This window comes from Hyperolius riggenbachi, chromosome 2 (genome assembly GCF_040937935.1).
Source record: "Hyperolius riggenbachi isolate aHypRig1 chromosome 2, aHypRig1.pri, whole genome shotgun sequence".
NCBI lineage: Eukaryota > Metazoa > Chordata > Amphibia > Anura > Hyperoliidae > Hyperolius > Hyperolius riggenbachi.
This window is the reverse complement of record NC_090647.1, coordinates 429,839,479-429,859,109: the sequence shown is the minus strand read 5'-3', so window position 1 is coordinate 429,859,109 and position 19,631 is coordinate 429,839,479. Positions and strand designations below refer to the sequence as shown.

The 19,631-nt window shown below is 46.4% G+C and overlaps 1 protein-coding gene across 2 annotated transcripts in view; it reads left to right on the top strand.

Moving 5' to 3' along the window:
- CD99 (CD99 molecule (Xg blood group)) overlaps positions 1 to 19,631 on the top strand; it is a 106,121-nt gene that overhangs the window by 59,437 nt on the left and 27,053 nt on the right. For both annotated transcript variants that reach the window (XM_068269936.1, XM_068269937.1), the window contains exons 5-9: positions 2,098 to 2,154; positions 4,570 to 4,602; positions 7,718 to 7,783; positions 9,263 to 9,322; positions 16,998 to 17,018. In XM_068269936.1, coding sequence (XP_068126037.1) covers positions 2,098 to 2,154; positions 4,570 to 4,602; positions 7,718 to 7,783; positions 9,263 to 9,322; positions 16,998 to 17,018 — 237 coding nt within the window. The remainder of the gene's footprint in view (positions 1 to 2,097; positions 2,155 to 4,569; positions 4,603 to 7,717; positions 7,784 to 9,262; positions 9,323 to 16,997; positions 17,019 to 19,631) is intronic.

Genomic DNA, 19,631 nt, shown 5'->3' with positions numbered 1-19,631 from the left:
TACAGCAATTGCGATTAAACAAATCACAGTCGCAGGACATGCAGCATTTTGGGAGCGTTTCCATTCTCATTGATTGTATAGGAGCAAGGAAAACACTCTCAAAATTGCTTGCAAAGCACTACTATGAATCCCTAGTGATTGTGACAGCACTTTGTGCTTTGTAGTGGGTCCCAGGCCTTAGAGTTTGAAGAAAGCTTATTGACCAAAAGCTTACTCTTTTTCTTTTAAGTTAGTCACTAAATGGTATCATCCTGATTCAAAACATTCTGCTTTAACTGCTGCCTAACACAGTACAATATTCTACCATACTTTACTGCTACTTAATATTCAGTGTTAACACATCACCCAAAAAGAACACAAGGTAGAGAAAGAACAGGCAGCCAAGGCACAAACCAGGGACCCTGAAGGAAACCCGCGAAAACACGGGGGAATATGAAAACTTCATGCCATGAGCGTGGGGGCAGATATCTGAATTGGAGACTCCAGTGCTGCAAGGCAAGAATGCTAGGCAGTGTGCACTTGCCTGCAGCTAATCACAGTACAGCTAGAACCCTTAAAGAGAGCCCGAAGTGGGCTCAAAAAATGAAAAAAAAAAGTAGGCTACCTGTAGCCGCCAAAAACGCCGCTCCCATGGGCTGCAATGGCCCACTTTGACGCTGCATTGAGAGTCTGTGCGTCTCTCATAGCATGCAGGGAGGCGGGGGAGCGGCAGGAGGCATGGCCAGGGAGAGAGAGCTGCCCAATGGAACTGCAGGAACGGCCCCTGTGTTTACCTCCAAGTTAGTGACAAATCTTGTCCCTAAACTCAGGGGGCTATAGCGCGGTGGTGGGGGCAGAGAGCGGCAGTTGGGGATACAGAGGCATGTGAGGAGGCGGAGAACATCCCTCTGTGTCTCATCTGCCCCCCGAAGATTCACCTCGGGTTCTCTTTAAAGGAGTTGTCAGGCATTTTATAATAAAATAAACGCTACTTACCGGGGGCTTCCTCCAGCTCCCAGGACCTCCCTCGCCGCAGCTCTGTCCGCAGCCGTTTGCGCAGTCCGCTCCGGCCCACGTGGCGGTGATTGACAGCGCCGATCGCGCAGGCACAGTACAGAGTGACCTCCAGGTCGCTCTGACGTCATCGCCGGGGACCGGGTCGGAGCTCCAGCAAACGGCTGCGGGCAGAGCTGCGGCGAGGGAGGTCCTGGGAGCTTGGGGCTGGAGGAAGCCCCTGGTAAGTAGTGTTTATTTTATTATAAAATGCCTGACAACTCCTTTAAAGTGGATCCGACATGAACTTTTACTCATTGCATAAATTGTGTTCCTTTCATATAGGGCATTCCTCAAGCCAAATACTTTTTTTGTTTTGTTTTAATACTCTAATTCCCTATAAACTAAACAAGCTTCTCCCACAGCTCCTTTTGTGCCTTGGCACTGTAGCAAGGGCTTATGGGAGCTCAGGCTGGGCAGGAGGAGGACGTTACTAGCCATTGATTTCAGAGCAGAGGAGAGGAGGGAGGAGGAAAGGGGACTGAATTTACACACAGGCAAGCCGATAGCATCTCCAGCCCTCAGCCTGTGACAATGTAACAAACAGAACATGGCTGCCCTCATTGTATCACAGGAATAAATAATCATAAACTTTTGAAGCTGTTTGCAGCTAGAGTTGCTGTGTAAACTATCTAAACTTTAGATAAGATATATAGACAAGTTACTTGTTCTAGTTAGTTTTTCATCTCGGATCCGCTTTAAGAAAAGGCGAGAGTTGGTCTGCTCTGACCAGCTTTCCTGTTTCCCCCAGGATGCTGGTCTGGACTCTCCTTGCTATGCTCCTATACCCCCTCGTGCCTGGCGCTTCCTCTGTGAGTATGCATGACCACATATGGTGCACTAACTGATAGCCCTTCAGCCCTGCACTCTGCCCCAGTGCAAAAGGTTGGTGTATTTGGGGGCAGGGCTGTTAGCCAGTGCAGCAGGGTCATGTGGGTGTGAAGGGAGCTACTGATGTTAGGTCTATTCGATTTATAAAGTATGAGAGGATATCAGTTTGTCATCCTGTAATGTTCTATGTAATGTTTTATAGTGTGAGTGATTTTCAGTTTTTCTTGCTTCTAGGTGCCATCAAACCGGCAACAACTGCACCCAAACCTCCCCCCAAGCCACATGATGATGGTAAGGCTTTTTCAGTTACTAAAAACTATGTATTTTTTGTTTGTTCTGGCTTCTGTTAATCTTTCTGGGAGGTACCAAAGATGAACATCCTTTTAACTTTCCTTTGCTAAGAGATGGAGGGGTCGGGTCCTTCTTGTGAGGTTATCAAAATGTAGTCTCTCCCTGATGGCTGATAGTGCTAGGAATTACTGTAATTATGCCTTGGGGCCTGAGCACACTGTAGCGTTGCACTGTAGTATCCTCATAGTTTGTACCACAGGCTATTTGTGTGTACCATTTTATTGTGTAAAATCCCTTCAGGTACAATGACCAGATTTTTGTGGGTCCAACCTGGGACGGGGGGGGGGGGGGGGGGGGGGGGGGGGGCGTGGTCATGACATTGTATGGGCGGAGCTAACGTAATGATGTAACAGCGAGGAATAAGAAAGCAGTGTTTACGCCATGATGTGGACAAACGAGACTTTACATCATGGGTGTGCAGAAACTGTGTGATGCTAATAGTATACCGTAACCACAAAGCAGCAAACATAGCCATCTATGGCCATTTAATAATAAATGCAGTAACAGTTACCCCGGACACCAGAAAATAAACGCAATGGGCAACATGTCAGCACAAAATAAATGCAATGGGCAACATGTCAGCACAAAATAAACGCAATACGGGCAACATGTCAATATAAAATAAATGCAATGCGGGCAACATATCAGTACAAAATAAACGCAATGCGGGCAAACATGTCAGTACAAAATAAACGCAATGCGGGCAAACATTTCAGTACAAAATAAACGCAATGCGGGCAAACATGTCAGTACAAAATAAACGCAATGCGGGCAAACATGTCAGTACAAAATAAACGCAATGCGGGCAAACATGTCAGTACAAAATAAACGCAATGCTGGCAACATGTCAGTACAAAATAAACACAATGCGGGCAAACATTTCAACATAAAATTAATGCAATGCGGGCAAACATGTCAGTACAAAATAAACGCAATGCGGGCAAACATGTCAGTACAAAATAAACGCAATGCGGGCAACATGTCAGTACAAAATAAACACAATGCGGGCAAACATTTCAACAGAAAATTAACGCAATGCGGGCAAACATGTCAGTACAAAATAAACGCAATGCGGGCAAACATGTCAGTACAAAATAAACGCAATGCGGGCAACATGTCAGTACAAAATAAACACAATGCGGGCAAACATTTCAACAGAAAATTAACGCAATGCGGGCAAACATTTCACCAGAAAATTAACGCAATGCGGGCAAACATTTCACCAGAAAATTAACGCAATGCGGGCAAACATTTCACCAGAAAATAAACGCAATGCGGGCAAACATTTCACCTGGAAAAGAAACGCAATGCGGGCAAACATTTCACCTGGAAAAGAAACGCAATGCGGGCAAACATTTCACCAGAAAAGAAAGCATTTACTCACCTGGCAGAAGTCTCCGGCCTCTGGCGCGCTGCTCCTGGGACCACCTTCCTCCTGCTAGTCTCCCGCGCTGATAAGCAGAGCAGGGCTACGGCAAGATGGCGCCCGAAGCCCTGTACTGGAGACACAAATAGTCTCCAGTACAGGGCTTCGGCAGCCATCTTGCCGTAGCCCTGCTTGCCTGCCGGTGTCGGAACAGACACCAAAAGACGAGGCTGGAGCGGGGCTGCGGGCAATGAACTGGCACGGCATCTATAGACGCCGCTGCCAGTTCATGAGGATAGAGTGGCCAGAGTCCCAAGGGACCTCATGCTGCCTGGGACAGCGGGCCCCGAATCCGGGACGTGTCCCGGGCAATCCGGGACGTCTGGTCACTCTACTTCAGGACACTCAAATCCATTGTTTCTCAAAATTATAGTAAACTCACTTCAGGTTAAATCCTCACCAGTCTCACAGAGCCTTCCTGGTCCTCACACGCGCCACCACTATCTGTCCCCTGTTTAATTTCACATGCCTTTGGGACTCTTCACGAGCCTTCTGAAAGCATTTACGTCTCCGAGTACTCCCGAAGAAGGGAGCATCCGTACTGCTAATAATAGCAATCAAGGGGTCCAGGTCCAAGGCGTGGCTGGATAGTGTACTGGTTAAGGGCACTGCCTTTGACATGGGAGACCAGGGTTTGAATCCTGGCTAGGGTCAGTTCCTATTCAGTAAGGAGTTCAAAGCAAGACTCCCTAACACTGCAGAGTGGCCTTTTGAGCGCGTCCCAGTGGCTGCAGCTCTTGAGCGCTTTGAGTCCGACAGGAGAAAATTGCTATACAAATATTTGGATTATTATTGTAGAGAGCAGATCCTTTAGCACTGGTAAGGGCTCAGGACACTGCCAGACAGAAAACGTCTGAGCTGTTATCCAGGAAGGAGAGGGAAAAGGGAGTTAAAAGGAAGCTACTAATTTTTGTTTCTTTTTCTGTTAGATGGCTTTGATTTAGGCGACGCATTAGGTGGAGGTAAGGCCTGTGTTCCTCTATCTGTATGTACCATGTCTGTGTCTTGTGGCTTGGGGGGTGCTCAGTCCGCTGTCATTAAAGGGAACTGAGGTCCTCTTATGTCAAAATATTTAAATTGAACCTCCTCCTAAGGGAGGTTCTTAAATGATGTGTGCTTTGTGGGGGGCATCATTGATTTACTTACGCGGGGGGGGGGGGGGGAGCGGCTCCGTAGCCCCATTTATACAAGGGCATCCATCTTCTTGCTGTCAATGCTGCAGACCTGGAGGTTTCTGCCTTTGAATGTAGTTATTCATGTAATCACATCTCCTGGACATCCGGTAGATGTAAATACATGAATGACTAAATCTCCCAGCATTCATTGGGGCGGACGGGGACGCTACATCTCCCAGCATGCATTGTGATGGGCGGGAACACTACATCTCCCAGCATGCACTAGCGACTGGAGGAACTTCAAGTCTTCAGCATTGACAGCAAGAACATGGATGCTCTCGTTTAGATTGGGCTATGGAGAAGCCCAGCGTAGGTAAGTAAATCATCGCTGCCCTCCACAAAGGAGGATTTTTATTTCAGTCTTGTGTTCTATGTGACACTCTTGCCTATAGCAGAAATCACATTTGCTATGGAGGAAACTGGGAAATTATCTCCAGCAATTATTGGACTGTGGGCTTTTTCAGAGCAGCAGCATGCAGTGCTTCCAGTAACCCGTGGCAGTCAGTCACAGCCCAACTTTCTGCTGACCTGATTATATGCGTTGGATTACTGAGTTTTGCATTTTCTGCATAGCTTTACTGAATAGGTTTGTGTGAGTCACTGGCAAACCTTGGCATTTGTTTATTATAATAGGAGTTGCAGTGCTATCCATAGGCTGGTCATTTAGTTATTAAAATATGATTTCAACAAATATATTTTCCCTCTCTAAAAACTGTGATTTAAATCTCCTTATCCTATAATTACAGCTCCCTTTTATCTTTCTGAAAACTGTTTGCTGCTACAAATACCCAATATCTGGTCATTGCTGTAGAGTAGAATGTAGTAAATGATTCAGGATACACACTTTAACTGTAATTCCCCTATAACAATATATTGCTGTATTATGATGCTTAGCCTAGGCTGATAAGCTAGGCAGAATTCTTTAGCAACCCAGAGGACACATGGGAGACACAGAAGGATACATGGGGATACAGCATTTGGGGGGAGAACATCTACAAGATGCTCCTGGACCATGGATGCACCAGGTTTAGTATCATTTTTTTTTCCTTGGGTTTTGCCATCTAAACCTAGGCGCGTCTTATAGTCCGGAGCGTCTTATATTCTGAAAAATACGGTATGTCAAAGGGCCCTTACATGCCAAATTTTACTGCTGAGATGGAGTCCCTGCCAATGTTTTTTTCCTCTCCGGTCTGGTTTGTCTATCCTAGGTATTGCCACTGGTTTAGGGGAAAATAAAGCAGCAGATTAGACACTGTACAGTAACGTCATTATCCAGCACAGGATCCAACACCAGATCCATGTTAATCAGTGCGCTAGTTTACACTTAATGCGTTTTTCATGCGCAGAAAAACTGACATTCTGCAGGATAATTTTGCACATTTTGTCAGTTTTCTCTATCAATTGCATTAGCTGCTGTGAAAAAATGCACACGTTATTCTGAATACGAACACACTTGGTGTGCAGAAAACGCATGCAGAAAAACGTGCGTACAAAACTGAAAGGCAAGTGCGTCCCCTGCCTAAGCATTAATGTAGTATTTTTAGAATGTGCCACTGAAAGAAAACCATTTCCTTATTAAAAATAAACAAAAAGTAGACACTTCATGATCACCATTCTTTTAGTTTTGGATGTGGCTTAATGAGCCCGATTTGTACGAGGGCCACTTAATCTGCTGCTTTGTTGTATTTATCTATTTATTTTCTTATTTACTCTGATTACTTTTGTAAAGGACCACTCCAGAGAAAAAAATCTGCAATTAAAGGACCACTGTCGCAAAAAAAAGTAGGCAGTTAAAATCTAACAGAACCGACAGGATTTGGGCCAGTCCATCTCCTCATGGGGGATTCTCAGGGTTTTCTTTGTTTTCAACAGCATTTTCTGAACAGCAGTTGCAAAGTCTAACTGACAAAATAGTGTGCAAGTGAGTAGGGAGGCTGGCTGGTATCCTATTATTTAGGCAGTGAAACTGCTGTTCAGAAAATGCTGTTGAAAACAAAGCAAACCCTGAGAATCCTCTATGAGGAGATGAACTGGCCAAAAAACTGTCAGTTCTGTCAGATTTTAACTGTCTACTTTTTTCGCGAAAGTGGTCCTTTAAAATCTGACAGAACCAATAGGTTTTAGATTAGTCCATCTCCTCATGGGGGATTCTCAGGGTTTTCTTTGTTTTCAAAGGCATTTTCTGAACGGCAGTTTAACTGCCAAAACAGCAAGATGCCAGTCAACTTCACTACTTACTTGCATTTGGTTTTGTCAGTTAGGCTTAGCAACTGCTGTTCAGGAAATGCTTTAGGGCTCGTTTCCACTATAGCGAATCCGCATGCTGGCACTGCATGCGGATTCGCATAGTCAATGTAAGTGGATGAGGCTGTTTCCACTTGTGCGGCGGTGGAATCCAGGCGATTCCGCACCGCAACAGTGGAAACGAGCCCTTAGAAAACAAAGAAAATGCTGAGAATCTCCTGTGAGGAGATGGACTAGTCCAAAACCTGTTGGTTCTGTCAGATTTTAACTGCTTCCTTTTTTTCTCTGGAGTGGTCCTTTAAGGCCCGGTTCACATTAGCGTATGCCACCGGAACCAGCCGTACGGTTCCGTGGTCCGTTCCGCTGAGCGGACGAAAAAATGCTGCAGGACCCAATTTTCCAGACCGTTTTGCTCAGCGGAACGGACACGGAAGGTTTTGCAGCTACATAGTAACAAATAGAAAACTGACAGTTTACAGCACACTGGCTGTAAAAACGGACAGTTTTTCCTGATCCTGATGGCCGGATCCTTATGGCCGGCGCCGCAGAAAAACGCTAATGTGAACCGGGCCTTAGTTATAACTGAAGTTATCACATTGGATGCAGGTGACTGTGTATGCCCAATCAGCTTATCATACTGTTTCTTCCTTTTACGTAGATACGGGAGTGAAGCCAACCAACAAACCGCAGCCAGGTGGTGGTGGAGGAGGAGGAGGAGGAGGCTGTAAGTTTCTTTAGGATTTTATTGAAAGGATACTATTGGCTTTCAGTTAAATTTAAATTGTATCATTTAAGAACAAAATAAACTATTACTTTTAAACTTGAGATAAAACTTTGGTTTAGAAATACATATTTTTGAACTAAAAAATACAACGGTACCTACATAATTAAAATGAGGTCTACTAATATCTGCTTTGGCTCTCAGAATTTTGTACATTTAACTGTCTAAATGACTGCATACATAATAACATACACTATTACATGGTTTATAAAAGAGTAGATGTCCAATAAAAACATTGCATCTAATGAAAATCTGTGAAAATCCCTGGGGTATAGGAGCTTGTAAGGAGCAGAAGTGATTACACAAGCATCTGGTAAGAAAATAGACAAGGCACATATCCACTGCTTGACCATTTTCATTTATGAACCCACACCAGCACAGGTAGTAAAACAAAGTCAATAGAGGATACCGGCCTAACAGCCATTTCAGGGATAATTCAGCTTTCTCAGAGACCACCAAAATATCACATGGTCTCTGAGGAAGCGGAATTATTCCTGAAAGTGCTGTTAAAGGAATGCTGTAGGGTGAGGAGAGCTGAACTCACCTGGGGCTTCTAATGGTCCCGCGCAGTTATCCTATGCCCACACAGCCAGTCCCGATGCTCCAGGCCCCGTCGCCGGTTCACTTCCGGAATTTGCGAATTTAAAGTCGCAAACCCACTGCACCCACGCAGCCGCTTCCTTGCTCCTGCTGACGTCACCAGGAGTGTACTGCGCAGGTGCAATACAGTCTGTGCCTGCGAAGTGAACCGTGGGCAGGGACCGGAGCATCAGTGACTGGCTGCGAGGGCACAGGACGTCTGCAGGGGACCATTAAAATCCCCGGGTAAGTTCAACTTTTTTTTTTTCCCCCACCTCCTCTTACAGTATACCTTTAAGGCAGTGATCTGCAAACTTGACTCTCCAGCTGTTATGTCCCACAATGCATTTGCCTTTATGAATCATGACTGTGGCTGTCAGACTCCTGCAATGCATTGTGGGACTTTTAGTTCCTTAACAGCTGGAGAGCCAAGTTTGCAGATCACTGCTTTAAGGCTGTGTCTTTCTGCTGTCTGTGCTGGCGTGGGTTGCCAAATAAATTGTTGAGCGGTGGATTGGTGCCTCATCTACTTTGTTAGCGGAGGATTATCCAATTCTATGCTAGTGAGTGCATACCATGAGATGAGCAACCGGACACCTTGCTCCTGAAGTGCATTTTTTACCGACCCTTTGCATCTCATACTGTCCTTATTAAATCCCACAAGTATTGGGATTCCGCCAATTCATATACTAGCGCAAAGGAGGGGTGTCTTGCAAAGGAGGGGTGGGTGACATAATCATACATTTGTTTAGTACAGATTCATTTCCCACAGAACTTTACAAAAGCTTTAGAATTATTCACATCACTGAATTTAATTTACATTTACAAATGTTTTTGTTTAAGCTTTTGGGGATGATGATCTTGCTGATGCTGCCGGAGGTGTTCCCCATGATGATCCCAGTGGTAAGTATGCATTTCACTTATCATTCTTAAATAGTTATTGAGGCACAGGATATAGGCCAAAATATCTCATAATCTGCATTTTTTTTTGCCACAGCTTCATTTTTTCATTAGCTGTCAGCAGGGGTCTCCCCAGAATTTTTTTTTCAGCCGGGTGGCATGAAAAAGTAGCCGGGTGGGGAAGTAAGGGCACTTTTCCACTAGGAGGTGCAATCGCAATTGCGCTGCGATCATGCAACCTACAATTTACGCTACCCGTGATTGCTCCATATAGCTGCTGGGAACAGTGCACGATCGCCCAACCATTGTGATTCTGAAAAATACGACGCATGCTAGTGGGAAATGAGCACCGTGATTTATATCTTTCTGAAACGGATCGCAGCTAGTGAAAAAGTGCCCTAAGGTCATGCTGGGTGGAAAAGGAGGGTTAGTGAGTAAGTACGTCAGGCTGGTGGGTTGGGTAAGTGGGTAGGTAGGTCAGGCTGGTGTCTAGTAAGGTAGGTCAGATTGGTGGCTAGTGTGGTGGGTAGGTCAGGCTGGTGAGTGGGTAGGTGGGTGGTCAGGCTGGTGGGTGGGTAGGTAGGTGGTCAGGCTGGTGTCTAGTGAGGTAGGTCAGATTGGTGGCTAGTGTGGTGGGTAGGTCAGGCTGGTGAGTGGGTAGGTGGGTGGTCAGGCTGGTGGGTGGGTAGGTAGGTGGTCAGGCTGGTGGCTGAGTAGGTGGGTGGTTAGGCTGGTGGCTAGTGGGGTGGGTTGGGTAAGTGGTGAGGCTAGTGGGTGGGTGGGTAGGTGGTCAGGCTAGTGGGGTGGGTGGTCAGGCTGGTGGCTAGTGGGGCAGGTTGGTAAGTGGTGAGGTTGGTGGCTAGTGGGGTGGGTAGGTGGTCAGGTTGGTGTCTAGTGGGGTGGTGGTCAGGCTAGTGGGGAGATGGTCAGGCAAGTGGTGAGGCTGGTGGCTAGTGGAGTCGGTAGGTGGTCAGGCTGGTGGCTAGTGGGGAGGTGGTCATGCTGGTGGCTAGTGAGGTGGTGATCAGGCTGGTGGGCTAGTGGTCAGACTGGTGGCTAGTGGGGTGGTGGTCAGGCTGATGGGATAGTAAGGTGGTGGTCAGGCTGGTGGGATAGTGCGGTGGTGGTCAGGCTGGTGGGATAGTGATCAGGCTGGTGGGCTAGTGGGGTGGTGGTCAGGCTGATGGGATAGTAAGGTGGTGGTCTGGCTGGTGGGCTAGTGAGGTGGTGGTCAGGCTGATGGGCTAGTGGGGAGGTGGTCAGGCTGGTGGGCTAGTGAGGTGGTGGTCGGACTGGTGGGCTAGTGAGGTGGTGGTCAGACTGGTGGCTAGTGGGGTGGTGGTCAGGCTGGTGGGCTAGTGAGGTGGTGGTGAGGCTGATGGGCTAGTGGGGAGGTGGTCAGGCTGGTGGGCTAGAGCTGGTTGAGCGGGGGAAGAGGGAGGGGGGGATAGAGGTCGGACTCCAGCTTCTGCACTTGTGGGCATTCCCCTACTCCATACTGCTTGTGGCCGAGATACGTTGCCCCCCGCCGAATCGCCGATGATACGCCAAACCGCCCACCTAATTAGCCCTGGGGAGTACATTGAGTCAGTGCAATCTCAGGGGGAACTGCCAATACATTAAAGGGGAACAATATTTTATGTTGGGTGGATACTCAGTCATAAAGGGGGGGGGGGGGCAATTTTCATTATTTCTATAGGTAAGGGAATATTGCTTAATGCTGAGAGGCCACGTCATGAAGGAGGAATAGCCATTGCATTTAGGTCTGTGTTATTTGGGGGGGGGGGGGGGGGATTGTTGTCCTGCAATCATATTACAGCTAAGTTGTAAATAAAACAAGAGTGCTTTTGTAAAATCAGGGACTTGCTTGAGGGCTGCTACATATGGTGTGCGTGTGAAATAGAGCGCATTCAGAACCAGTGGTAGAAAAGGCAGGGATGCCTGGAGTAATCTCACCTTAGAAAGTTGCTGGCAAGCCTGTACAGGTTTGTCCAGCGGCTGCACATGTGTCCATCTGGCCGGGGACCAGGCTTGGCAGTGTCCAGATTCTCCTCCGTAGGAAGGCATGGCTGGAATCCGTGGTTGTATCTTTGCAGGTCTCTGCCTGGACTGTGCGCAAGTTCCGCACTATGCGTTTGCACCACAGGCTATATGGCAGGTTGCACTAGTGCAAAGTGTTATGCAGTAATGAGGATGTCCAGAACTCCCTGTTGCTCTGTGTGACTGTATAAACAGCTCACAGGCAATTTGGAGTAGTGATTAACACTTGTCAATGTAGTAGTGCATGTAAGAAAGGCTATGGCAGCTGCCGTGTGGTATAACAAGGTTTATTTGTTACGTGCGTTTCAGGAGGCAACTCCTCCTTTTATCAGGCAAAAGACCAATTGCAAGGACAGAACCATAAAAAATAGATACTGTAGTCCAGTGGTTCTCAACCTGGGGTCCGCAGACCCCTGGGGGTACATTGGCAGCTGTCAGGGGGGGCCGCAGACAAAATTTCAGATCTCGCCCCTAGGAGTGTCGGTGTTAGCAGGGCAGGCTCGGAGGCACAGGCGCAGCAACTTACTTAGCTCCGTTCCTGCGTGGACTCCTATCGCCGGGCTCTCCTCCTGTCCGGGCTCTCCCTGTCGCCGCCTCGAGTCCTGTTGCGATGGTTACCCGGCAGCCTCTTATGACGTCAGTGAATTGCTGCCGGAAGTAACCATAGCGGGAAGACGCAGGGAGAGGAGGATAGCCCGGCGACAGGAGGATAGCCCAGCGAGAGGAGTGTGCGCGGGAACGGGGCTACGTAAGATTATACTGGGGCACCTATTGGCTTACAAACTACACTGTCGCACCATCTGCACCTGACTATTCTGTGGCACCACCTTCACCTGGCTAATCTATTTTGGGGTAAAACCTGCACCTGGCTAATGTATTCTGGGGCACCACCTGCACCTGGCTAATGTATTCTGGGGCACCACCTGCACCTGGCTAATGTATTCTGGGGCACCACCTGCACCTGGCTAATGTATTCTGGGGCACCACCTGCACCTGGCTAATGTATTCTGGGGCACCACCGGCACCTGGCTAATCTATTCTGGGGCACTACCTGCACCTGGCTAATCTATTCTGGGGTGCCTATAGCTTGCTACCTACACTGGGGCACCGCCTGTACCTGGCTATCTATACTGGAGCACCTATAGCTCTCTGCCTACACTATGGCATCTGTACCTGGCTATCTATACTGGGGCACCTGTACCTTGCTAACCTATATAGTTATGGCTGGATACCTATACTGGGGGCACCTATGCCTTGCTACCTATTTTGGGGAACCTATACCTGGATACCTATATGGGGGGCACCAATACCTAACTAGGACAGGGGGTCAAGAGGTGACACAGGGGGACCTAGAGGGGAGCAAAAGAGGCACAGGGGAAACAGAGGGGGAGAAAATAGGCACGGGGAACAGGGGTGACACAGAGGGGGTCAAAAGAGGCACAGGGGGAACAGAGATAACAAAGGGAGATGAGGTGACACAGGGGAACAAAAGAGGCATCGGGAGAACAGAGGGGGACAAAAGAGAATGGATTTGGGTTAAAAATGGGCACGGTCCTTATCTCATTTGTTAACCAGGGACTACCTGTATTTCTCTAGTATTTGGCGCCACCCACATCATGTAATGGCCACGCCCACTTTTCGCCATAGCACGCTTTCTACGGTAGGGGGAACATTTGCCTAGGGGTGACTCACAAAGGGGTACATGTGCTAATAAGGTTGAGAACCACTGCTGTAGTCTTTTTTTTTTTTCTTTATGGAAACGTAATGTTGGGAATACACAGATGGTTTTTTTGGCAGATTTACTGGTTGATCGATTTTCAAATTGATCTTCAGATTGTTTTTCCGATCTCCATTCACTTCTATGAGAGAATTGATCAGAAAAATGATCGAAATCAAATCGGACCTTTTGAAAATATCTATTAAGCCATCTGTCCACAAAGAAACTCATGGTGTATTTCCAGCATAAAATCCTTCATGTTGACAACTCTCAGTTGCTTTGATTACTGTCAGTGGTCCTGTCTGTTGTCCGCATGTGCTGTCAGCGCAGAGGGTTACTGATTGTTTGTAGATCATTTTATCATGGTATTCTTTTTACTCATACTTCCTCACCGCAGTCTTGCTGACAGCACACCCATTGGCTTCTTCTTTCTCCTTCCTGTGTTGTCGCGCTGCTTGGCAACAGTGCCCACATGTTTATATTTAAATAACCACAAATGCATCACTAATTGGCATGACTGCAAAAAGACTACAAGCTCTTAACATCTGGTTTAAAATACCAAATACATTATTGTATGCTAATATCTAGCAAGTGACTGTGTCAGCCTTTGCTGTGTTTGTGCCTGGGTTATTTACTCTGTTAAATATACAGTGATGTCCAACCTTACCTGTGGAAATTACACATTGTAAGGCCTGGTGCACACCAAAAACCGCTAGCAGATCCGCAAAATGCTAGCAGATTTTGAAACGCTTTTTGATATTTTTCTGTAGCGTTTCAGCTAGCATTTTGCGGTTTTGTGAAGTGTTTTTGGTGTAGTAGATTTCATATATTGTTACAGTAAAGCTGTTACTGAACAGCTTCTGTAACAAAAACGCCTGCAAAACCGCTCAGAACTGCCGTTTTTTCAGAGCGGTTTGCGTTTTTCCTATACTTAACATTGAGGCAGAAACGCATCCACAATCCAAAAAATGCCTCACCCCGGGAGTATGCGTTTCTGCAAAACGCCTCCCGCTCTGGTGTGAACCACCCCATTGAGATACATTGACCAAGCGTATCCGCAGCCGCAAGCGGCTGTAGAAACGCTGAAAAAGCTGCTCGGTGTGCACCAGCCCTAAATGCGTATTCTTACCAGTAACTTTAAAAGAAACCCGAGGGGAGAGACCTGTGGAGTCTGCCATATGTATTTCCTTTTAAACAATTCCAGTTGCCTGGCTATCCTGCTGATCTTTCTGGTCAGTCAGGTCTAAAAATCACACTCCATAACAAGCATGCAGCTAATCTTGTCAGATTTGTCATAAACATCTTATCTGCATGCTTGTTCAGGGTCTATGGCTTATAGAGGCAGAGGATCAGCAGGACAGCCAGGCAGTCTGCATCATTTAAAGGGAAATAAACATGTCAGCCCCCATATTCCTCTCACTTTCGGGTTCCATTTAGGCCCTTTTGCCACCACGGATTGGCGGTTACGGTGCAGTCCGGGGACTGCACTACACCAATAACTGGCCTTTGGGAATTACCGTGTTAGTATGTGGTAATCCCATCTGGCAGCAAGCCAAGCAGGAAGTGATGCTAGCTTCCTGCGGCCGAATTGATGACGTGCACAGAAGTAAATTGACAAAATACGATTCTGCACATGCACAACGCGGAAAACTTGCGGCGGTCTTTTTTTTTAACAAAAAAAATGTGTCGCCATAGACTTACATGACTTCCGGTCCACCACAGGTCGCAGCAGAAGCCACATGGTAACATAGGTATGCGCTCGTGTATGATAGGGTATTCCCGGCGCACCGCAGGCAATGTGAACTGCCCCATACACTTTCATTGCCCTAGCGGTAAGCTGCGATAAAATTCAGCACTGCACCCCACCATTGTGAAAGGGCCTTCAAGGTGAAATGTTAGCGTATTAAAGGTAGCCTGAAATGAAAAGAATACGATGATCTTCTTTTCTTTATAAATAAAGACAGTTGCCTGGCTGTCATGCTGAGCTTTGAGCTTTAGTTGTTTTTGAGTTACACACCTGCAACAAGCATGCAGCCAGTGGAATCAGACCAGAGTCAAAGCATCTGATCTACATGCTCATTCAGGGCCAGTGACTTATAGTATTAGAGGCAGACAATCAGCACAGAAGTCAGGCAACTGGCATTGTTTGCTAGATAACAAGCATGGCAGCCTCCGCATTCCCCTCACGTCAGGTTATCTTTAACACCTTTGCACATTGAGCGTGACACATTACTAAGCAACCTATCCAAGGGCACACTACATTTCTGTTGTTCTGGACGGCATCCGTATGAGGCTTGCTACATTATTGTGCAGTGCAAGTTCCTGTTCCACTGCATACCACACAGCAAGAGGTGATTTTGCATATTGTTACTATGTACATCCTCAAGGCAATTGTCTTCATTGTAACTCTTAGCAGAAGGTAAAGGCTACTACTCTGCTGTTACCATACACTGGGGAGGAGAAATCAACATGCAATTCAGCAGCCAGCAGGATAATTCAGAAGCCAGTTCCATCGTCAAGAACTGGAGAAAAACTGTAAAGTTAGATTACATCTTTAATTTTTCTGAGCGCTTTTTGACCTCCAGAGCTTTCTGAGAGCTTTTTAAAAAACGCTCCCATTGACTAAAATCGTGATCGTGATAAAATCACACAATTTTACCACGATTTTAATGAAAATCAATGGGAGTGTTTTTTTAAAAAGCTTTTTAGAAAGCTCTGGATGGCAAAGAGAGCTCAGAAAAGAACTTATAGGGCTTGATTCACAAAGCGGTGCTAACTGTTAGCACGCCTGTGAAAATCCCCTTAGCACGTAAAACTTTACGCGCACACTGCACAGAACATTAAAGCCTATGGGACTTAGCGCGTGCATAGGATGCGCCGTACTGCCACGCCGCCCGCCGTGATGACGCGAGGCGGCCGGCGTGTGACGTCAGCTGCGTCATACGCGGAAGGAGCAGCCCGACACTCAGCCGAGTGTCGCCCGGGCTGCCGCCGTCCAGCCATTCCGGAGCGGGGCCTAGAAAAGGAGCCAGGACGCCGTTGTGGGACCTCCCGACCAGCGCTGGACTAAAGAAAGCCCCCGGTGAGTACTATTTTACTTTTTAAGTAGAGCTCGGAGTCCCTTTAAAGAGAACCCGAGGTGGCATATGATAATCCTATTGCACCCCCTTGAAAGATCGCCAGGCTAGCGACAATCTGCTTGTCGCTAGCTGGCTTTATTTATGTGAGGCTGTCAGTCAGCCTCTACCATCTCCGCCTGGATTCCAGGCTCCCCCTGCCGCACCCCGCATCTGTTAGCTTCCACCAATAGGAAGCAAGCAGATAATCCTATTAGGATTATCATATGCCACCTCGGGTTCTCTTCAAAGTTTTCATCTTTTCGCCCCTTGCACACTCCTTCAGGTTCACCATGAGCTTGCTGGGTAATCTGTAACTCTGGGTATTTCATGTTCTACCCCATAGAGCCATAATAATCCATGCCATGCACTGATGAGGATCATTCAATCTGAAACAGGCTGTATGCATGTTGGATTATTGTGGCTCTGTATAATTAACAAGCTGACACATCATTGCATTACAGTGGTTCTGGAGGTGTGGCTATCTTGCAGGGACATCAAAGAGATGATTTGCATATTCAGCAGTGATGCACTGGGAGACAACTCAGAGCTCACTCCAACCTGAATAATTGCATATACCTTCTGTTTTAAGAAGGCAATTTCTTCTGTTTTTCATAACATTTTAGTAAGAGGGCTTTTTGGTCTCTTTTAGCCCCTTACACACTCCTGGGAGTTCTGGTCACCATGAACTTGCTGGGTACTCTGTAACTCAAAGTTTTCATCACAAATGTCATTTTTAAATGTTTAATTGCAACTCTGCAATACATGCGGTATGTTACATGCGGATTTTTTGTCGTTTTTCCAGGTCACGACGGGAAATCAAGTGGTAAGTGAAATATTCTCCTTTACAGGAAGACTTGCTTTGTCATTTGCTTTCTAAAATGGTATTTCAGTTGTATTTTGTAGATTCTAGTGAGTGAAACAACCTAATGGTTTCTCTCGTGTCTGAAGGAATCCAGTGGCAACATTTCTTAGTTCTCTGCATACCTGCCATTTTCATCACTGTTGGTACCATTCATACTATTCAGCTTTTATTTTAGTATATTGGGAGAATAGGTTGGAGTGCTCTAATGATGCCCATACTTCCAGTTTTCAAGATCGATATCTGGCCAGTTGGATCACATTGATTGAATCTGGCAGATGATGCTGCAACATGGCCACCCGATGGCCCCTCGGCCGGTCTACCTACTAAGTGTACAAGTACCTGCCCGGGCACATGGCGAATGGGGAGACAACTCCCCTCTCCTGCCGGCGTAACACCTGACGAACTCCCGTTTCTTATTGAATTGCCACCGCAAGCGCTTGTACCACGTGGCAGCGCCGCATGTACTGACATCACTACATGTGCCAGTGTCACGTGGTACAATTCAGCCAGACACAGAGGGACATGAGGAATCATGGCAGGCGACACTAGGACGATTTCCAATCGATTTTATGCCGTAGTGTATGGGCCGCAGTAGTTCCCTCCTGTTCATTGGTCTGGTGTTAGATTAAGAGGTGTATGGGCACCTTAGGCTCGGTTCACATTGAAACGCAAGGTCCCGACATGTTGGGAACGTCCACTCCGATGAGCGGAACGGAGCAATGTGAACTTTCCCATCGGGAAAGCATTGCTGCCGCTGCTGCGTTCCGCACATCGGAGCAGAACGTAAGCTAAAGGTTCTCAAAGTGAACCGAGCCGAAACGGGCAAAGCCTGGGATGGGAAAATGCTGCCACTAACGAAGAGACACTAGTGGGTGACTCTGAAAAGTCTATAGAACTGCAATGCCACTTTTGATTGGAAATGACCACTAAGCGATGCTTTATGCCACAAGTGCACATGTTGTGTGACGTTTGCATATACTAAACACAATTCAAGCTAACTATGCATTATTACTGATTTCAGTTTGCAAACTATTAAACTCTGAATGCGTGATGTGCGTTACAAGCCACACCTCTTCACATGAGCCTTGTGCAGAATGAACATCATGGCGCTAAAAGCTGTGCTTGCGCTGTAAATTATTTGTCATTTTATTTCTTAAAGCTTTTTTCTGCTTTGCCATTGTAACGATTACTTGCTTTTAAACTCATTTCTGAGTACTGCAAAATACTAGTATTACCTTTTATATATTTTTTCTATTGGGGAAACAGTTGTGCATCTACAACATATGTTTCTATAATTTTCTGTATTTGTACAAGTGGTAATACATCTGGAAACAGACTTGAGATGACCTACGTTACCTGATCAGGCACATTATGGCCAGCTGGGGTAGGTAATGGTTCCATGCCTGGAGGCACCCCCAGATACAGCCTATAGTACAGTTTTTTTTAGTAGGGAACAATCAGACAGATCTAAAAAATCTGTGCTATCACAAGGTGGTGCAGGCCCTTATTTGGAGGGTCTGTGTAGAGGGCATTGCAGTATTTGCAATGCCTCTGAGGCCTCGTTCCCATTGCGTTCCACTCGCGTGGCCATTTTTTGACACATTTTTTTCCCACAATTTCTGTGCGTTGGTTGTTATTTTTGCAATAGCGATTGCATTTTTTTCAGTTCCTGATGTCAGTCAGGAAGTGAACTCTTTGATACGGAAAATAATAAATACAATGGCCTCAATTCACGAAGCAGTTTAGACTAGTCTACTGATGGTTTTTTAGTCTACTGATGGTTTGGTGTAATGTTTTAGATCTGTTTGTAGACCTGGTCTAAAACATTTGGTAATTAGGTCAGTAAAGCAGGGGAAATGCTCAAAAGATGCAATTCACAAAGGCAAACAAGGAGTTACCACACCTAGTTTTTCTGACCGAGATTAGACCAGCTGATTTCTGTTGGTAAAGTAATTTTATGAGGTATTTTAGACATGAGGATGGAACCTTTTGAATTAATTCTACAGAAATGTAATTGTATCCAGAGGAGAGCTCATCAGAGGAGAAGGCTGCATTCAGAGGAGAAGGATGTCAGTCATAGCTACTCGTTTGTCAATTGCATCTTTTGATCATTTCCCCTGCTTTACCGACCTAATTACCAAATGTTTTAGACCAGGTTTAAAACATTCGGTAATTATTAGTGAATTCCCTCTTGATGCAACTGATTTACACCAGACCATCAGTAGGCTAAAATCTATCAGTAGACTAGTCTAATCTGCTTAGTGAATTGAGGCCAATGTATTTATTCTTAAAAACGCTCACGCAATCGCTGTACAAAGCAATTCGGTGAGCGTTTTGCGTTTTTCCTACACCTTCCATTGAGGCGGAATCGCCTCAAAAATAACCCTTGCTTTTTAACACGCTTTCCTAAAGCCGCATCTACACACGTAGATGCGGCCGCGACTCTCCTTATCAATCGAGCCGCTGATGCGGCTCGATTGATAAGATCCGACAGGACGGATCTTGCTTCCGCCGCTTCCCTGCTCGCTCCCCGCAAGGGGACAATGGCAGGGAATGAAGCGGAAGATAAGCGGG